Raw genomic sequence first — 19982 nt, 5'->3', positions numbered from 1 at the left:
AGGCCCTAGTTTACTTTCTCCAATCATATAGCCACCAGGTATTTAATACAGTAATATTTATGTGTATAACCTGTAGTGCAGTTATACATGATTAACTTCATACTGTGGATGAGAAAACAAACTCAGAAATTAAACAGCTTGGCCTCATGTCCTTTAGTTTTCCCAAGGCTTCCTAGAAAAACATCTAGCTCTTGGTCAGGCATGGTGGCTCATGCCTGTAATCCCAGCACTCTGGGAGGCCAAGGCCGGTGGATCACCTGAGGTCAGGAGTTTGAGACCACCCTGACAAACATGGTGAAACCCCGCCTATACTGAAAATACAAAAATTAGCCGGGCACGGTGACAAGTGCCTGTAATCCCAGCTACTTGGGAGGCTGAGGCAGGAGAATTACTTGAACCCAGGAGGCGGAGGTTGCAGTGAGCTGAGATCGCGCCACTGCACTCCAGCCTGGGCAACAGAGTGAGACCCTGTCTCGAAAAAAAAAAACAAACCTAGCCCTGATTTATTCCTAGTGAGGAGTTAATATGTATGGAATGAAGCAGGATCGTTGGAAAGATTGTTCTAGTATGCTAGTCTAATGGTTAACCTGAAATACCTTGAGGTAGTTTAGCATCAGCTCTATTGGTGAATGCCCCCAGTAGCTCATTTCTTTTTTTGAAATGGAGTCTCACTCTGTTGCCTGCGCTGGAGTGCAGTGGCATCATGTGGGCTCACTGCAACCTCCGCCTCCTGGGTTCAAGCGATTTTCCAGCCTCAACCTCCCGAGTAGCTGGGGTTACAGGTGCACGCCCACCACACCCGACTGATTATTGTATTTTATTAGTAGAGACAAGGTTTCGCCATGTTGGCCAGGCTGATCTTCAAACTCCTGACCTCAGGTGATCCTCCTGCCTTGGCCTCCCAAAGTACTGGGATTACAGGCGTTGAGCCACTGCACCCAGCCACCAGTAGCTCATTTCAACACAAACATGAAGATGTTGTTTTGCCTTAATTGGGACAGAAAATGCCGAGAGTACCTTTCACTTTATACCCAGGTAGATACTTTTAAATTGAGACAACCACTATGTTTCTGTGTTGGAGTTACAACTTTAGTTCTGTTTTTACCCTTTATTTGGAACACAGTGCGATATTACAGTTTTGGATCATTAAATGAACAGACTTGGTGATATAGTACTGACAAGCACGACCTGAATTCTGGGAGTAAGTGGTTTTCTAGTTCATGGGGGAGGAGAAGAGATATGTGCAAGATCTTCTCCAGAGGAGAAGAGAACCATGGTTCTCAGTGAGTCACCAAAGGGCTTTGGCTTCAACTCACTAATGGCTGGAACAAGTGCCAGTCTTGGTCAACCATCCAGGATTTTCATCACAGCAAATCAAAATCTCCAATTTTTCAAACTAATTGTAGGTAGGAGAGAGAGGATAACTCCAGACTGTCTTATAAAATGATCTAGATACTAAGTGTCCTCCATTCATGAGTTGGCAAAATCTTCAGAGTGACTGTTGGAGCAAGGAGCCTTTCATGTGCTCCCAGTTATTATATAGTGCATAGAGGCTGGTAAGTGTTAGTCCTGTCAGACCACCTCGTGCTATCCCTCGAAGACCACCTGGGAAAAAGAGACAAAAGGAAAATGAAACAGCCATATATTGCATAGTGCCCTAGCATGATAGGGTTACATAAAAAGTGCTGTGAAATGGGCTGGGCACAGTGGCTCAGGTAATCCCAGCACTTCAGGAGGCCGAGGCGGGTGGATCACTTGAGGTCAGGAGTTCAAGCAGCCTGGCCAACATACTGAAACCCCATTAAAAATTCAAAAAAATTGGCTGGGTGTGATGATGTGTGCTTATAGTCCCAGTTACTTGGAGGCTGAGGTTGCAATGAGCCGAGTTCATACCACTGCACTCCAGCCTGGGCGACAGGGTGAGGAGAAGTGAGACTCCGTCAAAAAAAATAAAAAGTACTGTGAAATGGGGAGAGACCATTTTTTAAATAAATCAATACTGCATCTCAAAAAGAAGATAAAGTTTTTAAAGTAATACCACTTGTGTAATATATATGACTTGACATTTTCATGTTCACATTTTTCCCCCCACTTTCCAACTTGTTCCTATGGCAGTTTATTACTGGAGCTGCAACTACAACAGTCATTTCCTGCTAGTAATATGATTTAGAACTCCACTAGCACTGTCAATGGATTTAAGACTAATGTAAACAACGTGGCACCCTATTTGGAAAGAGTATTAACAACCTTTGGACTCTGAATGGATCCTCCAAATATTAACCTTGAAGATTAGTGATGGCCAGGCGTTGTGGCTCACACCTGTAATCCCAGCACTTTGGGAGGCTGAGGCAGACTTGAGCTCAGGAACTGAGAATAACCTAGGCAACACGGCAAAACCCTGTCTCTGCAACAAATAGAAAAATTAGCTCAGTGGGGTGGCATGTGCTATTTGGGAGGCTGAGGTAGGAGGATCGCTTGAGCCCAGGAGGTTGAGGCTGCAGTAAGCTGAGATTATGCCACTGCACTCCAGCCTGGGTGACAGAGTGAGACCCTGTCTCAAAGAAAAAAAAAGTGGTAAGATAGCTATAATCACACTGAGTTAGGTGCTAGTGACCACCCCCCACTTTGCACACTGATGCATCAATCTCCCACAATTAATAAGCAGTGAGGGACACCTAGCATCGTGCTAGCTGAAAAGAATTCAAGAATTACAGATATTGAACTACCTGCTTGAAAACAAGTGAACAATTCTATATATGGCAAAAGATTAGCAACAAGGATTTCACTTGCAATGGAGAAACAAAAATATTTCAATCAGTTACTTAAAAATAGTCCCCAAGTGTAAATAAGAGGAAGCTACAAATAAATTTCTCAAAATAGAAAATGCCCCAACTGTGTATGGTTATTCAATGTTAGTCTTACAAACGTTATGTAGCAAAGGGAAACCAAGCTATGACACTTCTCAGGAATGGGGGTGCCCAAAGCAGCTTTTTAAAAAATGTGATGTCCTCATGCAGCTCCATGAGTAGGGAGCATAAACTTCAGGTAGCCATATCTGTACCTAGAGTGTGTTTGTTCCAAGGCATGTGTTAGGGAGACAAAGGTACAGAGGAGTTGTGGGGGTGGCTAGAGGCCCTTTAGCTCTGTGTCTGTCAATTCGGTGACATTCAGTGATGTTGCTGAGTTAGAACATTTCAGAACCATTTCTGCATTGAGTGTCCTACCAGATGGCTTCAGCTGATGGATTAAAGGGCCACTCCCCCTCCAGGAATCTCTCCAGTCTGAAGACTTCTGATAGCTGACCTGCTTACGTTCTTAGTTTTCCAATGCTAAGTGTCATAATTATCTCTCTCAAACAGAAACTGCAGACATTATCTATAAACAGCTGTCAAACGTGTAGGGGGACCAAAAATATTTTTAGGAAGCCCCAAAAAACCCCACTAAAAGTATAATGTGAGGTATCTTCTTGACGTTCACATCGTCTCTTTGTGAACTTACCATATTCAGACTATATATAGGCAGAGCAGTTAAACTAACTGTATTCAGTGTGGTTGAAAAATTGTAATAATTGGAAAATAGTGTACACTCAATCTGTTCAGTTTAATAAGGATCAACCTCATGTCTCTGCCTAGTAAATCAGTAAAAAGCTGCAGAACTGACAGTGAACTATAATTAGATCAAATTCCTAATGTGGAAATTATTAACTATGAGGCACAGGAGAATAAACGCTAAAGGTATCCGCAACAGCATTGCTATGGCTCAGTTATTAGATCTAATTTTGAGTGTAATAAGGATTCTTCCAAGCAGGTGGCCAAAATGTAGTAACTCAAAACCCCATTCTGAACATAAAACCAAGCAATAGCCAAGGTGCCCTCACCGCTGTTTGTCGGTGGAAAAATGATGACGGGCCGGTAGTTGAAAACACAATACTTTTGCAGACATTATTTCCTATAACCTCACATTCAACTTCAGATTAACTCCCCTGAACCTATAGTCAATAATCCACAAGACTGTGAAGTCAGTCCATGGGCTTTGGAAAGAGCTGTAAAACCACTGCTTCTAGCCGGTTCTTTGCTTTGTGCATTCTAAGAACATGGTATCTACTTGGCCATTATGGAAGGATTCTCACATTAGTTCTCAGCTATCAAATAACAAGCTTCCCTGGGAATCCTCTTTGGCATATGCACTAGGGGTAACATAGTGACAATGGAATCTATAAGGGTTTAAGACACCTGGGGGCCAGATGCAGTGGCTCACACTTGTAATCCCAGCACTTTGGAAGGCCAAGGTGGGCGGACTGCTTGAGCCCAGGAGTTCAAGACCAACGTGGACAACATAGTGAAACCCCATCTCTACAAAAAATGTAAAGAATTAGCTACGTGTGGTGGCATGCATCTGCAGTCCCAGATATTTGGGAGGCTGAGGTAAGAGGATTGTTTGAGCCTAGGAGGTGGAGGTTGCAGTGAGCCAAGATCGTGCCACTGTACTTCAACCTGGGCAACAAAGCCAGACCTGGGCTCAAACAATAAAAATTAAAAAAATTTTAAAAAGTCCTGGCATGGTGGCTCACGCCTGTAATCCCAGCACTTTCGAAGGCCAAGGTGGGCGTATCACTTGAGGTCAGGAGTTCAAGACCAGCCTGGCCAACATGGTGAAACCCTGTCTCTATTAAGTATACAAAAATTAGTCGGCCATGGTGGCGGGCACCTGTAATCCCAGCTATGTAATCCCAGGCTGAAGCAAAAGAACCGCTTGAACCTGGTGGGTGGAGGTTGCGGTGAGCAAAGATCGCATCACTGGACTCTAGCCTCTAGCCTAACCTGGGCAATACAGGAAGACTCTGTCTCAAAAAAAAAAAAAAAAAAAAAGGTACTTGGGACACCAGTAACATATTAAATAATTTACTCCCCCAAAAGCTTTCTATTTTCTTGCCAAATGAATCAAAAACTTAGTTCAAATCAATGAAGTTACTTCTTAAAAGCCAAAGAGAAAAAAAATCATCTCCAACACGAAGACACTAAACATTGGTGTTTGTACTTAACACATAGCTAATCTTTACTCAAGGGTGGCCTTTTACCACATACCAGCCATGTTCTAATTGTAACTGTTTCCATTAATTCCAGGGTTTCCCAATTGGTTGATCTGTTTGCAAGTTTAAGAGTCTCTTAGGGTTTCTTTACTCAAACAACTCTGCACAACTAAGCACAGGAGGTTGATAAGCAAAGGTACTTGCTTTGAACAGAGTAACCAAATAAGGCCAATGGTCAATCTCTATAAAGCAAAGCAAATATGACTTGTGTTTCAGTTTTACCTCCCGTATTTTGGGATCCTTATGTAGTTCTTCCAAAGTGATAGACAAGCACCACTTCTTTTATACATGAGAAAATGAGGCCCAGAATATTTAAGTGCCTTGTTTGTGGGATACAGGGCTGGTGAGTGGCACAACTAATGCATTCAAATGACAATGACTTTAAAGCACAGATTAGCATATATCTTTCTTAAAAGGGCCACATAGTAAACATTTTAGGCTTTGAGGGTCAAAGGCTATTGTTATGTAGGTACTTATATAACTATTTAAAATTTAACTAAAAACTGTAAAACTGTAAAACACATTCTTAGCCTTCACACAGCAAATAAACCGCCTTCACACAGCAAATAAACAGGCAGCTGGCCAGCATGAGTTGATGGCTCCTGCTCTAGAGGAACAGTATTACCTACATACTAACATGACTACTAAATACCACTGTTGGGAACTGTTTAGCAGTCTTAAAATTTTAAAAACACTTTTTTAAGAATTATGGTACAATACATGTAACATAAAATTTACCACCGTAACCATTTTTAAGTGTACACTTCAGAGGCATTAAGTACATTCACACCGCTGTGCTACCAACATCTACTTTTCCTTTATTTTTTCTTTTGAGACAAGGTCTCGCTGTCGCCCAGGCTGGAGTGCAGTGGCGTGGTAAAGGCTCACTGCAGCCTAGACCTTCTGAGCTCAAGTGATCCTCCCACAATGGCCTCCTAAGTAGGTAGGACTACAAGTATGCACCCCCATGCCAGGATAAATTTTTTATTTTCTGTAGAGATGAGGTCTCCCTATGTTACCTAGGCTGGTCTTGAACTCCAGGGCTCAAGTAATCCTCCCGCCTCAGCCTCTCAAAGTGTTGAGACTACAGGCGTGAGCCACGGTGCTCCGTGTACCAACATCTATCTTCAGAGGACTCTTTTCATCTTGCAAAACTGAAACTCTTTGCCCATTTAACAATAACTACACCCCATCATGGCCATCTTCCATTCTACTTTTTATCTGTATGAATCTGACTATTCTAAGTACCTCACATTAGTAGAATCACACAGTATTTTTTTGTAGATGGCTTATTTAGCATAATGTGCCCAGTGTTCATCTATGTCTTACCATCTGTCAGAATTTCCTTCTTTTTAAAGACAGAATAATATTCTATTTTATGTATATACCACATTTTTCTTTTTTGAGACAGGGTCTTGCTCCTGTCACCCAGGCTGGAGTGCAATGGTGTGATCATGGCTCAATGCAGCCTTGATCTCCCCAAGCTCAAGTGATCTTCCCACCTCAGCCTCGGGAGTAGCATGTACCACCATGCTTAGCTCACTTTTTTGTGTTTTCAGTAGCTATGTTGTCCAGGATAGTCTCCAACTCCTGGGCTCAAGCAATCTGCCCATCTGCTTGCCTTGGCCACTTAGAGGCTATCTTTTTTTTTTTTTTTGACACAGGGTCTCACTCTGTCACCCAGGCTAGAGTGCAGTGGCACAATCAATGCTCACTGCAGCCTTGACCTTCTGGGCTCAGGTGATTCTCCCATCTCAGCCTTCCCAGTAACTGAGACTACAGGTGCCCACCACCAAGTCCGGCTAATATTTTGTATAGACAGGGTTTCCCCATATTGCCCTTGCACTCCTGGACTCAAACAATCTGCCCACATTGACCTCCCAAAGTGCTGGGATTACAGACATGAGCCACCACACCTAGCCTGTACGGCTCTTGTGAATAATATGCCATTATGAACATGGGCACACTAAACACCATTCAACTTAAAAAAAATAAAACCTTAAGAACTGAACCAAAATGGCTTAGGTGAAAATAAAATACCAAATTCTGCTCTAAGAAAAGGAATGAACATTCACTGAATTATACCTTCAGCAATAAGCACTTAATGGAACTTGTTTCATTTAAAATGCATCACAATCCTGTAAATTGATAATCATCATACCCTAATTGTATAGATGAGCACGGTATTAAGTGGACCTTTTTCAAAAGGTCATACAGCTAGTGACAAATATTTCCAAATTTTTCATAACATTTCTTTTTTTTTTTTGAGATGGAGTCTTGCTCTGTTGCCCAGGCTAGAGTGCAGTGGTGCAATCTCAGCTCACTGCAAGCCTCGCCTGCTGGGTTCATGCCATTCTCCTGTCTCAGCCTCCCTAGTAGCTGGGACTACAGGTGCCCACCACCATGCGCGGATACTTTTTTGTATTTTCAGGAGAGATGGGGTTTCACTGTGTTAGCCAGGATGGTCTCGATCTCCCGACCTCGTGATCTGCCCACCTTGGCCTCCCAAAGTGCTGGGATTACAGGAGTGTGCCACCGTGCCAGGCCTAACATTTCTGTTTTAAATAGCTTAACTAACTACACGTTCTATATTCTTCCCTCTGAAAGGCAGCTTTTTTTGGTTAGGTTGGTTTATTATTCATCAGACACCTGATTCGCTGAGGAATTCTGTTTTTCAGTAATTCATCCACCACAAATATCAGGTAGCATTTTTACTTCACAGACCAAAAAGTCTTAAGTCTTAAAAGGATTGTAAAATCTAACTTTTCCTGAAATATCCGAGAGGCTTTTTTTTTTTAATTGAAAATAGATTGCATTTCAAACTTTATCCATAAGAGCTCACAACACTTTCTCCAACAAGCATGCCCATGTGCTCATTTAAACAGAACTCTGAGTGAGACAGTAAATACCTCATATGCCCTTGAAAATTTTACCTTGGCATAGAAAAACCTTGTTAAGAACCTAAAAATAATTTCACTTTGAAAGTCTTTAGGGTTAGGCAAATGTTAAACTTCAATTGGCAGCACAAGAGCAGCACCAAGCCAGCAACAGTTTTGTTGGGCCAAATTATGTTGAAAAAGATCAAATATTTTAAAAACAGAAGATTTCACATAAAAATCTGGGATCCCAGCTTCTTCTGAATAAATGAAGTACACTCACTATACAGAGTGGCAAATGGCTGGAGTTGAGTGGGAGGTGTTTCTAGCCCAACAGAAGCTCCAGCTCACCCCCTCCACTCCATTTGCTTACATAAGGGAAGCCACTATGGTATCTCCTTAAGGGCAGCCCTGAATGTAAGAATGTACTGAGTTAGCATCTAATTTAAGGCATATTATATGCATTCTTAAGACAGAGGAAAAGGCTGAATATTTGATATTATCAAAAGAAATGACAGTCTAACTTTCTATGGCAAGGACCTTCTTGCAGTAGTAACACCAACATAAATTATGAAAAGAAAGCTCTTGGCTCAGAAGAGAAAAAGCAAAAAAGAATACTCATTAATTCTGTGTCATGTGACAAATAGATTTCAATTTCCATTGCAATTGTGGAAGAGGTAAATAATCTGCTGATCCAGAATTCCAACATGGGCTCACACTTCCTGTTTTAATAACTCGAAACACTGAAATCACTCAAACAAGGCAAATCAATGTCTTATTAATTTCTGGTTAAAAACAGACCCGAGAAGACAGGGCACAGACATAAAGTTTGTCAAGAAGACAACTTCAACTTCCAGATTCATGGATTTGGAAATGACCTTAGGCACTCTAAGTATAGCACGAGTGAAGTAGTTTACATTCAGGGAATGGCTAATCCCTGCTGACCTGAACTATTTCCAACTCCCAATGTACTCTTTAAATACAGACATTTTTAAAAAGAGGGGGCTGGGCACAGTGGTTCACACCTCTAATCCCAATACTTGGGAGGCCAAGGGGTGGTGGATTACTTGAGCTCAGGAGTTTGAGACTAGCCTGGGCACCATGGTGAAACTCCGTCTCTACAAAAAAACACACAAAAAATTGCCAGGCATGGTGGCGTGTGCCTGTAGTCCTAGCATCTTGGGAAGCTGAGATGGGAGCATCACTTGAACCCAGGAGGCAGAGGTAGCAGTGAGCCATGATCACACCACCGTACTCTAGTCTGAGACCTTGTCAAAAAAAAAAAAAAAAAAAAAAAAAGGCTTAACACAGTAGGTACAGAGCTATTTTAGAAGAAAGATCATGAGGAAAAAACTAGCAGCTGTCAGATCAAACAGGCTTATTTATTTATTTTATTCCTTTATTTATTTTTTTTTTTCGAGACGGAGTCTTGCTCAGCTGTCTAGGTTGGAGTGCAGTGGCGCAATCTCGGCTCACGGCAACCACCGTCTCCTGGGTTCAAGTGACTCTCCTCTCTCAGCCTCCCAAATAGCTGGGAGTACAGGCACCCACCATCATGCCCGGCCAATTTTTGTATTTTAGTAGAGATGGGGTTTCATCATATTGTCCAGGTTGGTCTTGAACTCCTGACCTCAGGTGATCCACCTGCCTCGGCCTCCCAAAGTGCTAGGATTACAGATGTGAGCCACCACACCCAGCATTTCATTTCATTTCATTTCATTTCATTTCATTTCATTTCATTTCAAGATGCAGACTCACTCTATCACCCAGGCTGGAGTGTGCCACCACACCTGGCATTTCATTATTCATTTCATTATTTCTTCATTTCATTTCATTGCACCCAGCATTTCATTATTCATTTCATTATTTCATTTCTTCACTTCATTTCATTTCGAGATGGAAACTCGCTCAATCGCCCAGGCTGGAGTGCACCACCATACCCGGCATTTCATTATTCATTTATTTCATTTCAATTCATTTCGAGACACAGACTTGCTCTACTGCTCAAGCTGAAGTGCACCACCGCACCTGGCATTTCATTATCCATTTCATTTCATCATTTCATTTCACTTAGAGATGAAGACTCACTATTGCCCAAGTTGGGAGTGCACCACCACACCTGGCATTTATTTCATTTCATCATGCCATGTCATATCACGTCATTTCATTTCGAGACAGAGACTCGCTCTATTACCCAGGGAGGAGTGTGCCACTGCAGCTGGCACTTCATTATTCATTTCATTTCACCCAGCATTTCATTACTCATTTCATCATTTCATTTAGTTTCATTTTGAGATGAAGACTCGCTCTTCATCTCTGGAATGCGCCACCACACCTGGCATTTCATTATTCATTTCATTTCATTTCACCTGGCATTTTGTATTTCATTTCATCATTTCACTTCTCACTTCATCTCATTTCAAGACAGAGACTTGCTCTATCGCCCAGTCTGGAGTGCACCACCACACCTGGCATTTCATTATTCATTTTATTATTTCATTTTTTCATTTCATCTATTTCATTTTTCAATTTCATGATGTAGACTTGCTCTATCACCCAGGCTGGAGTGGACCCAGCACTTCATTATTCATTTCATGTTTCATTTCTCATTTCATTTCATGACAGAGACTTGCTCTATCACCCAGGCTGGAGTGTGCCACCCACATTTCATTATTAATTTCATTATTTCATTTCATCATGTCATTTCGAGATGGCGACTTGTTCTATCGCCCAGGCTGGAGTGCAGTGGCGTGATCTCTGCTCACTGCACCCTCTACCTCCTGGGTACAAGCAATTCTCCTCTCAGCCTCCCAACTAGCTGGGATTACAGGCACCTGCCATCATGCCAGGCTCATTTTTGTATTTTAGTAGAGACGGGGTTTCACCATGTTGGCCAGGCTGATCTTGAACTCCTGACATCAGGTGATTCGCCCGCCTCGGCCTCCCAAAGTGCTAGGATTATAAGCATGAGCCACCACACCCGGCATTTCATATTTCATTTCATATTTACTTCATCATGTCATTTCTTTCATTTCATTTCAAAATGGAGTCTATCACCCAGGCTGGAGTGCAGTACCACACCCAGCATTTCATTATTCATTTCATTTATTTCTTCATTTCATTTCACCCGGCATTTCATTATTCATTATTTCATTTCTTCATTTCATTTCATCCCATTGCATTTCATTTCGAGACAGAGACTCACTCATCGCCCAGGCTGGAGTGCACCACTGCACCCGGCATTTCATTATTTTATTTCATCGATTTCAGTTTTTCATTTCATTTCATTATTCATTTCACCATTTCGTTTTTCATTTCATTTCGAGATGGAGACTTGTTCTATTGCCCAGGCTAGAGTGTGCCACTGTACCCAGCATTTCATTATTCATTTCATTATTTCATTTCATCATTTCATTTGATTATTTTTCATTTCATTTCATTTCAAGATGAAGACTCACTCTATCACCCAAGCTGGAGTGCACCACCACACCCGGCATTTCATTATTCATTTCATTATTTCATCTCATCATGTCATGTTATTTCATTTCGAGACAGAGACTCACTCTATCACCCAGGATGGAGTGCACCACCACACCAGGTATTTCATTATTCATTTCATTTCATTTCACCCGGCATTTTGTATTTCATTTCAAGATGGAGACTCGCTCTATTGCCCAGGCTGGAGTGTGCCACCACACCCAGCACTTCATTTTGTTATTGCATTTTTTCATTTCAGTATTCATTTCATTTATTTCTTCATTTCATTTCAAGATGGAGACTCGCTCTGTCACCCAGGCTGGAGTGCGCCACCAAACCTGGCATATCATTATTCATTTCATCATTTCATTTCATCACTTCATTTCATGACAAGAGACTTGCTGTATCGGCCAGGCTGGAGTGCACCACCCGCATTCAATTATTCATTTCATTATTTCATTTCATGACGTCATGTCATTTCGAGATGGAGACTCGTTCTATCACCGAGGCTGGAGTGCAGTGGCACGATGTCTGCTCACCGCAACCTCTGCCTCCTGGGTTCAAGCAATTCTCTTCTCACGGCCTCCCAACTAGCTAGGATTACAGGCACCCGCTATCATGCCCAGCTAATTTTTGTATTTTAGCAGAGACAGGGTTTCACCATGTTTGCCAGGATGGTCTTGAACTCCTGACCTCAGATGATCCACCTACCTTGGCCTCCCAAGTGTTGGGATTACAGGTGTGAGCCACTGTGCCCGGCCCCAAAAGGCTAATTTAAAGGTAGACCTCTGATACTCATGTGATTTTAATTCAGATCTAATGCTTCTTTAATGAATTACATAAATTTTCTCCAAAAATGTAAAATGTTATTAGATTCCCTGTGACATATGAGAATCTATTCAATAATAACCAGTGCTCTACTGGAAAAGAAACAGCTGTAGTTTTGCTATCATCAATAAGCTTAGGAATTTAAGAGCAGCCTTTGTCACATATTCTCAGAAGTCAGTCCTCAGAAACCAAAGGATATGGGCGATGCCTTCCTCTCCAAAACACCCTGAACTGTTAATCCTATGTCTTCCTTCCATAAAAAAGTCAGCTGAAAAACAAAGTCATTTAAGGTAAAAAGATATACAAATTAGGCAACTCTCATTAAGGTTAGTTAAGAGGTTCTATTTATCAATGTCTAAATTGAATACCAGCCCTTGACAATTACACTTCACATACCAAAAAGAACCTCTGGATGCTTTCTACATTTCTGTTACCGCCATCAACATTTTTCCAGGAAGTAAAAATTCATGTAAAACATATAATCGGCAAAGTGCTAATGCCATAATACATAAACTGTTCCAACAAATCAATCAAACCAACAATATGATAAAAAATAGAGAAAGGGTATGCCACCAACCACTAAACAAAAAAAAAAGGTGCTCAATCTCATAAGCAACCAGGAAAAAGCAAAGTAAAACATTAAAACGGTTCACCACCTAGCTTAAAAAAAAGTGATGGTAGGCCAGGTGTGATGGCTCATGCCTGTAATCCCAGCACTTTGGGAGACTGAGGCGGGCAGATCACCTCAGGTTGGGAGTTCGAGATCAGCCTGACCAACATGGAGAAATCCTGTCTCTACTAAAAATACAAAAAATTAGCCAGGCATGGTGGTGCACGCCTGTAATTCCAGCTACTCGGGAGGCTGAGGTAGGAGAATCACTTGAACTCAGGAGGCAGAGGTCGTGGTGAGCCTAGATTGTGCCATTGCATTCCAGCCTGGCAACAAGAGTGAAACTCTGTCTCAAAAAACAACAAAAAAAGTGATGGTAGATGACAACACTGGCAAAGGTTAGCAAGTACTGGAAGGGTCATTTGGTAGTAGTCATTCACGTTTTAAGCATGTAGATAATTTGCTCAAGTAACTTATTTTTAGCAATTTATCCCACAATTAAAATGTATGTACAAAACTGTATGTACTACAGTGTTTAAGAGACAGCCTCAAAGAAAAGGTGGTATTTTGTACAATTCTTGTACAAAAAAAGCATATTTTGTACAATTCTTGTACAAAAAAAGCATATTTTGTACAATTCTTAAAGGAGTTAACACAGCTTTCCTTTTGGAAGTCAACAGACTATATGTAAGATTGAAAAGTCAAGAAAAATCAAGACAATAATATTATTTAGAAACATGAAAATAAAAAATAATGAATTAAAGCAGCCTGGGCATGGTGGCTCACACCTGCAATCCCAGCACCTTGGGAGGCTGAGGCAGGATGATTGCTTGAGTTCAGGAGTTTAAGACCAGCCAGGGCAACACAGTGAGACTCTATCTCTGGAAAAAAAAAAAAATTAGCTAGGTGTGGAGGCATGTGCCTGTAGTCCTAGCTACTCAGGAGGCTGAGATGGGAGGATCACCTGAGCCCAGGAGGTCAAGGCTACAGTGAGCCTTGATTGTGCCACTGTACTCCAGCCTGGATGATAGAGTGACTCTGTTTTAAAAAAATATTAAAATAAGCTGGGCATGGTGGCTCACGCCTGTAATCCTAGCACTTGGGAGGGAGGAGGGTGGGTCACCTGAGGTCAGGAGTTTGAGACCAGCCTGACCAACATGGTGAAACCCTGTCTCTACTAAAAATACAAAAATCAGCCAGATGTGGTGGCGTATGCCTGCAGTCCCAGCTACTCAGGAGGCTGAGATGGGAGAATTGCTTGATCCCGGGAGGTGGAGGTTGTAGTGAGCTGAGATCACGATGCTGCACTCCAGCCTGGCTGACAGTGAGACTCCATATCAAAAGAAAAAAAAAAAAAATTAAAAGTTGCCTTTGGGAAAAGGGAATTAAGGTGAGACGTATAGAACACTGTTGCACATCATTAAAATCTTTCAGATGTTAAAAAGATAAAAACCTTGACTTAAAAAATCATGTATGTCGATTATTTTGGTAAAAAGAAAAATTAAGTAGCCAAAGATATATCAACATAATAAAAAAGCTAAATTAGGCATTCCTTGAATGTATGCTTCTAAACTAGTAAAAATTTATCACAGAAGAGAATTATCTGACCCTTGACAGGAACATGTTGATCTCCCAGTAGAGTAAGATGATCATAGGAATAAGATGCTCTAAACTGACTTACAGGGAAGTCATTCCTGGGCTTTGACCTTGGGTGTCTTGTGATAGTTTAATATGCTGATGTCACAGGTCAAACTACTGTTTAAAACAAAACCAATTCTGAATATTCTATTGCTTAGTCTGTCCAAGATTAAAAAAACTAAACTAAAATGAATGAAAAATACAGAAAAGAATCTTATCTTCTTAATGTCAAAAAACCACCACAAACCATATGATCCAAGAATCCCACTTCTCGTATATATCCAAAAACAGAAAAGGATCTTGAAGAGGTATTTGTACATCCACATTCGTAGCAGCATTATTCGCAAGAGCCAAAAGGTAGAAGCAACCCAAATATCCCTTGATAAAAGAATGCACATGCAAAACGTGGCATACATACACAGAATGAATATTAGCTTTAAAAAGGAAGGGAATTCTGGCACATGCAACAACATTGATGAACCTTGAGGATATTATGCTACATAAAATAAGCCAATCACAAAAGGACAAATATTGTATGATTCTACTTATATGAGGTGCCTAAAACAGCCAATTCAGAGACAGAAAGTGTAACATTATCAGGAGCTAAGGAGAGTGGTAAATTGGGAGGAGGCTTAATAGATATAGAGTATCAGTTTTGCAAGATGAAAAAGTTCCCGTGATTGGCTATACAATCATGTGACTATAATACTAACGTACTGTACGCTTAAAAAATGGTTAAGGTAAATCTTATGTTTATTTTACCACAATTAAAAACCTAACCAAACCAAAATAACCATAAAGTTAGAACACTAGATTTTACTGCAACAGAGTGTAGTTTCCTTGAAAACCATGAATTTTAAAAAGCACACTTCAAGTGTATTAAGAGATGGTTCTCCATTCAACAGTACTCACCTGTACATTTATACAACATGCCTGTCATGGTTCCAGCTGCTACTGTGTTAAGGTCATCTTCTGCACCTCGTGTTTTCTCAATGATGACACCAAATGCACTATAAAGCAAAGCTAAAGAGGAAATGGAAGTGCTCAGTGACAAAATAGTGATAAAGTGTGATATTATGATATACATATATTGGTTTCCATCCATGGTTTCTAGCTCATAACTCCCATAGTCCTTCCTAAGTGACTAAAACAATCACTTATTAAAGTATTTGTCCTTGGTTCTGGAAGCAGCTTTGGAACAGCTTCAGAGGGACAAAGGTGAGGGTCTTTTTTGTATTAGTGAGGCACTTCAGGCCTCAGAAGCAGCCTCAGAAAACAGAGTATCTCTCTGACCTTCTCCTGTCCTCCTTTCACCTGCTCCCTTTTCTCCTCACAGAAGGACTCTAATCTTTCCCCACCTTTCTGTCTTGGAACTGGTCATAAAGAAATTCTATGACCTACCTTGTCTGATTGCAGGCCATAGGATCCCCATTTCAGAAGAGATCGTACCCCATACCCAGGAAGAAGAAATGCTGCACAGAAAGGCCAAGGAGAATCTGGGCAGACAGGCCTTGCTGGGTTTCTGCGTCCAGTCTGTTAGTAGTAGAGCATGCCCTTTTTGTCCAGTCACAGTTCTACAAGGTTGTCCATGCTTCAGTCATGCCTATTCAATCAATTTTCCATATGAGGCCCAAGTGGATGGGGTCGGAGGACTTTTTAGACAGCTGAACTTGTGGGCCTTGCAGGAAAGCGAGAAAGAACTCACCCACGTGTCAGGAGGCTAGTGTACCCCAACTTCAGTGAAATGAAAGCTCCTGCACTCAGGGCCCATCCAGGCCTCACCTTATGCATTCCTTGACTGGGCTGTTTATCTGTATCCTTTAAAAATATCCAGCCAGGTGTGGTGGCTCACAAAGTTTCTGTAATCCCAGCACTTTGGGAGGCCGAGGTGGGAAGATCACATGAGCCCAGGAGTCTGAGACCAGCCTGGGCGACAACACAGGGATACCCCCTTCTCTAAAAAATTTTTTAAAAAAATTACCTAGCATGGTGGTGCATGTTGCCTATAGTCCCAGTGCCTTGAAAGGCTGAGGTGGGAGACTTGCTTAAGCCCAGAAAGTCTAGTTTGCAGTGAGCTCCACTGCACTCTAGCACGGGTGACAGAGCAAGACCCTCTCTCAAAAAAAAAAAAAACAAAAAAAAAACAAACAAAAAAAACTTTATAATAAATAGGCAAATGTTAAGTATGTGTGTTCCTTTGAGTTCTGTGAGCCAATCTGATAAATTAATCGAACCCAAAGAGGGGGTTGTGGGAACCCTGACAAAGCTGGTTGGTCAGAAGCACAGGTAAAATAACCTGGGGCTTGCGATCAGTATCAGAAGTATCCAAAGTGGGGCTCATTTTTGTGGGACAGTGCGCTCAACCTGCTGATCTAATGCTATCTCCAGGCAGAACTGAAATGGGAGGACACTTAGCCGGTGTCCACTGCAAAAGAGATTACTTGGTATGTGGGGAAATATTCCCACATAACTGGTCACAGAAATATCCTATGTTGACTGTTATAGTGTGAGAGCAGAGGAAAAACTGTTTTTTTCAACACAAAAGTCAGTATGGCAATTACATTTAGATAAATTTATCCAAAGATATACATGGAATGATCACTAGAACAGTTTCTAATAGCAAACACCTGGCAACAAATAAAATGCCCATCAAGAGCATTTGTACCATCTGAACTGATTCAGAGTGACTTTTCATATAATGGTATACGGTAACTTAAAAACCAGAAGAATCATTTTCACTAACAAGTAAAGCAAGGACATGTGCACATGGTACACGACTAACTGGCTATGCAGAGAAACGCTGGGAAGAACTCAGAAGAAACATCAATAGTAGCTATTTCTAGAAAGTACCGCTAGGAAGTCTCAGGAAGTATATTTAAAATTTTCATTTATATGCTACCCATAATTTCTGTACTTTGGATTAAAGACACACACACACACACACACACATATTTCTAGTATAAGAAAAAACAGATTTAAAAAAAATGTGAGGTTTGATTCTCACATATTATAACACTAGCACCATTTCATTTTAAAGTATCTTCCCCCAAGCCATCCTTCTATGCTCTTACAGATTCCTATCTGGAATGAATATGTTAAACTTTTAAGTTCTTTCTCAAAATTATAGCTACACTTGACCCTTGCAACAATACACCGTGCTCAGCCTTACAACTCCTCTACTGCAGTATTTTATACATCTATGAAAGCTCATCTTCGTCTTCAGCTTATTTAACTGAAACCGATCATGAGCAGAACATTGTTATTGATCATACCACAGTGGGTATGCAGAGGGTGACCAGTCATCCTAGTTTGTCCAGGACTGCGGGGCAGGCGGGGGGACGTGGGGACGGGGGTTATTGAAACATGGTTTCTTGGACTTTTCTCTGAAAGTCCTAGGCAGACAAGGATGGCTGCGCTGACTAGGTATACAAGTAATTAAAAGAAACAGAGGGGGGTGACTCAGTAGTAGGGTGGGAGGAATGCAGACATCAGAAACATATGAATGCAGCCATCTCTTAGGATCCAAAATGTGAAAACTGGCTTTACAGTGTGAAGATATACTGCTTCCAAATTCTGTGACAAGGCAGGACCTTACTCTGCCATAATAAACATGTTTTCTATGGTTTCAATGAATTTTCTATGTCTTCCCCTCCTTAATCTGCCACAATTTAAATTGAGATTTCCAACTAAGTTCATAAAGTATGAAAATTGTGGATGTCAGGACCTAAGCCATAAGAGATCGATTCCAAGTGATCAATCATTCATAAACAATATGGTATGAAAGCATTAGGCTCTAATTAAGCACTAGTAAATTACCTTTTGCCTAGAACTGCAAACATTTTCATTATCTACAAAGAACCTATTCCAATTCTGGCAATTAGGTGCCTGGAATCTACTCAGGTAAACAGACTAATGAACAGGCTATTAAGAAAACATAGCAAGAGGGCCGGATTAAGGTATCTTGTATCACTACAGGACCTTGAACCTTGCCTAATATACCAAGCTCTTTACTTTGGACCTAAATTATCTGGATTTCATTTAAACATGATTGGGTGTTGTGCTTGCAAAGGAGAGTGTGCAGTGTTCAAAAGATTTTAAAAATTCAGAAATGGTATTCAGAATGGTATCAGCACCTGAGATTATTTCATAAGTTAGTTCATGGTCTTTCCCTAAGTAGTATCTACATTATGCAATGGAATGGATTTAAACATAATTGTCTCATATCCTAGGACCACAATATCGGTTGATTAAATCGTTCATGATATTTGTACATTCTTTCTTTAACAATTTATCAAACGAGATCTCTACTTACCCAGAGAACCTAGAGTATTAGCCCAAAGTGCCCCTTGCCTAGTCACCATATTCAAAATCCTACCAGGGCAGAAAGAGAAAGAATCTGTATTTAGAATCATTATTTCTCTAGTAACCTTTAAAAACAGTAATAATAGCTATTTAACATGTCTAGATCCAAGGCTCAAAATTTTTTAAATTCTAAAATATATCTTAATATCTCAGATTTCAATAAGGATAGTTTTTACTCTACATAAGTGAAAATTAGGTTAAAACTTTTAAGACTTTGGGCAATAACTGAGGAAAACTCTTATTATTAAATGTATAATACAATGAATACACATTAAATATATATAAGGCTTTGAATGACAGCCTGGAATGTATTTTACAGAGGTTTACAGAAACTAATCTATGTAAGAGATGCCACTGTTAACTATGACAAGCTAGCTTCTAAAAGGTTCTTTTTGGAAGGGGAACATATGCTTAGAATGTTAAAGAGAATCAAAGTAAAGAATATCAAAGTACAGAATATAAAGTAGAATTAAAGAGAAGGAATCAGCCATCTAACTGGGATACATGGGGAAAGCATCCTGTGTCTGCTCCCAGACTAGAACCAAGCAGCCAAGGTGAATGCTCAGCACACACTCAAGGAAGCACAGTCCTGCCTTGCACCAGTGCCAGACACCACCAGAACAGTGATGGAGGCAACCGGATGAAGAGAAGACATTCCTCTCCCAGCAGTGTAACACGATTCCAGGAATGGTTCTGTCCAGATGGCTGACTACTGCTGGAAATTATGGAAATACAGTAACAAAGAGTGAAGGAACTCATTCAGTTTAATTATTAAACAACTCATTTAATTAATATTCTACAGAAACAAAAATTTGTATTGCTTCTGAAAGGTTGTTTTAAAAAATCAGTAAAGTTTACAAACAGAAGTACATTGTTTCTAATTATGTTACATATTTACTAACGTATTTTAAGCTCAGCCATTAATTTTTTCATTTTTAACAAGCATTTTAATAACTCGTTTTAAGAAAGGAAGCAAGTTGTCTTTTCTAGATCTACTTCCAAATTTGTATTTAATATGATATTGGGGTTTTTGTCTCAAAATAAGATGGGAGAGGAGAAGGAGATGGGATAGAACTGGCCATGGTTGAGCATGGGTTATGGT

At 40.6% G+C, this 19982-nt stretch overlaps 1 protein-coding gene and 1 non-coding gene across 3 annotated transcripts in view; both read right to left on the bottom strand.

Moving 5' to 3' along the window:
• Window positions 1-1071: 1071 nt before the first annotated feature.
• The window catches only part of LOC111554533 (mitochondrial import inner membrane translocase subunit Tim23), a 30707-nt gene continuing 11796 nt past the window's right edge, over window positions 1072-19982 (bottom strand). For both annotated transcript variants that reach the window (XM_023230125.1, XM_023230126.1), the window contains 3 exons: window positions 18831-18889; window positions 15431-15541; window positions 1072-1605 (listed from right to left, as the gene is read on the bottom strand). In XM_023230125.1, coding sequence (XP_023085893.1) covers window positions 1490-1605; window positions 15431-15541; window positions 18831-18889 — 286 coding nt within the window. In that variant the 3' untranslated portion in view covers window positions 1072-1489. The remainder of the gene's footprint in view (window positions 1606-15430; window positions 15542-18830; window positions 18890-19982) is intronic.
• Window positions 19400-19600, bottom strand: LOC111554566. Its single transcript, XR_002735275.1, has one exon. It is a non-coding gene; the product is annotated as a small nucleolar RNA SNORA74 (small nucleolar RNA).

The sequence above is a fragment of the Piliocolobus tephrosceles genome, chromosome 9 (genome assembly GCF_002776525.5).
Source record: "Piliocolobus tephrosceles isolate RC106 chromosome 9, ASM277652v3, whole genome shotgun sequence".
Classification (NCBI taxonomy): Eukaryota; Metazoa; Chordata; class Mammalia; order Primates; family Cercopithecidae; genus Piliocolobus; species Piliocolobus tephrosceles.
The sequence above is the reverse complement of the archived record's forward strand: the minus strand, read 5'-3'. Positions and strand labels throughout refer to the sequence as shown.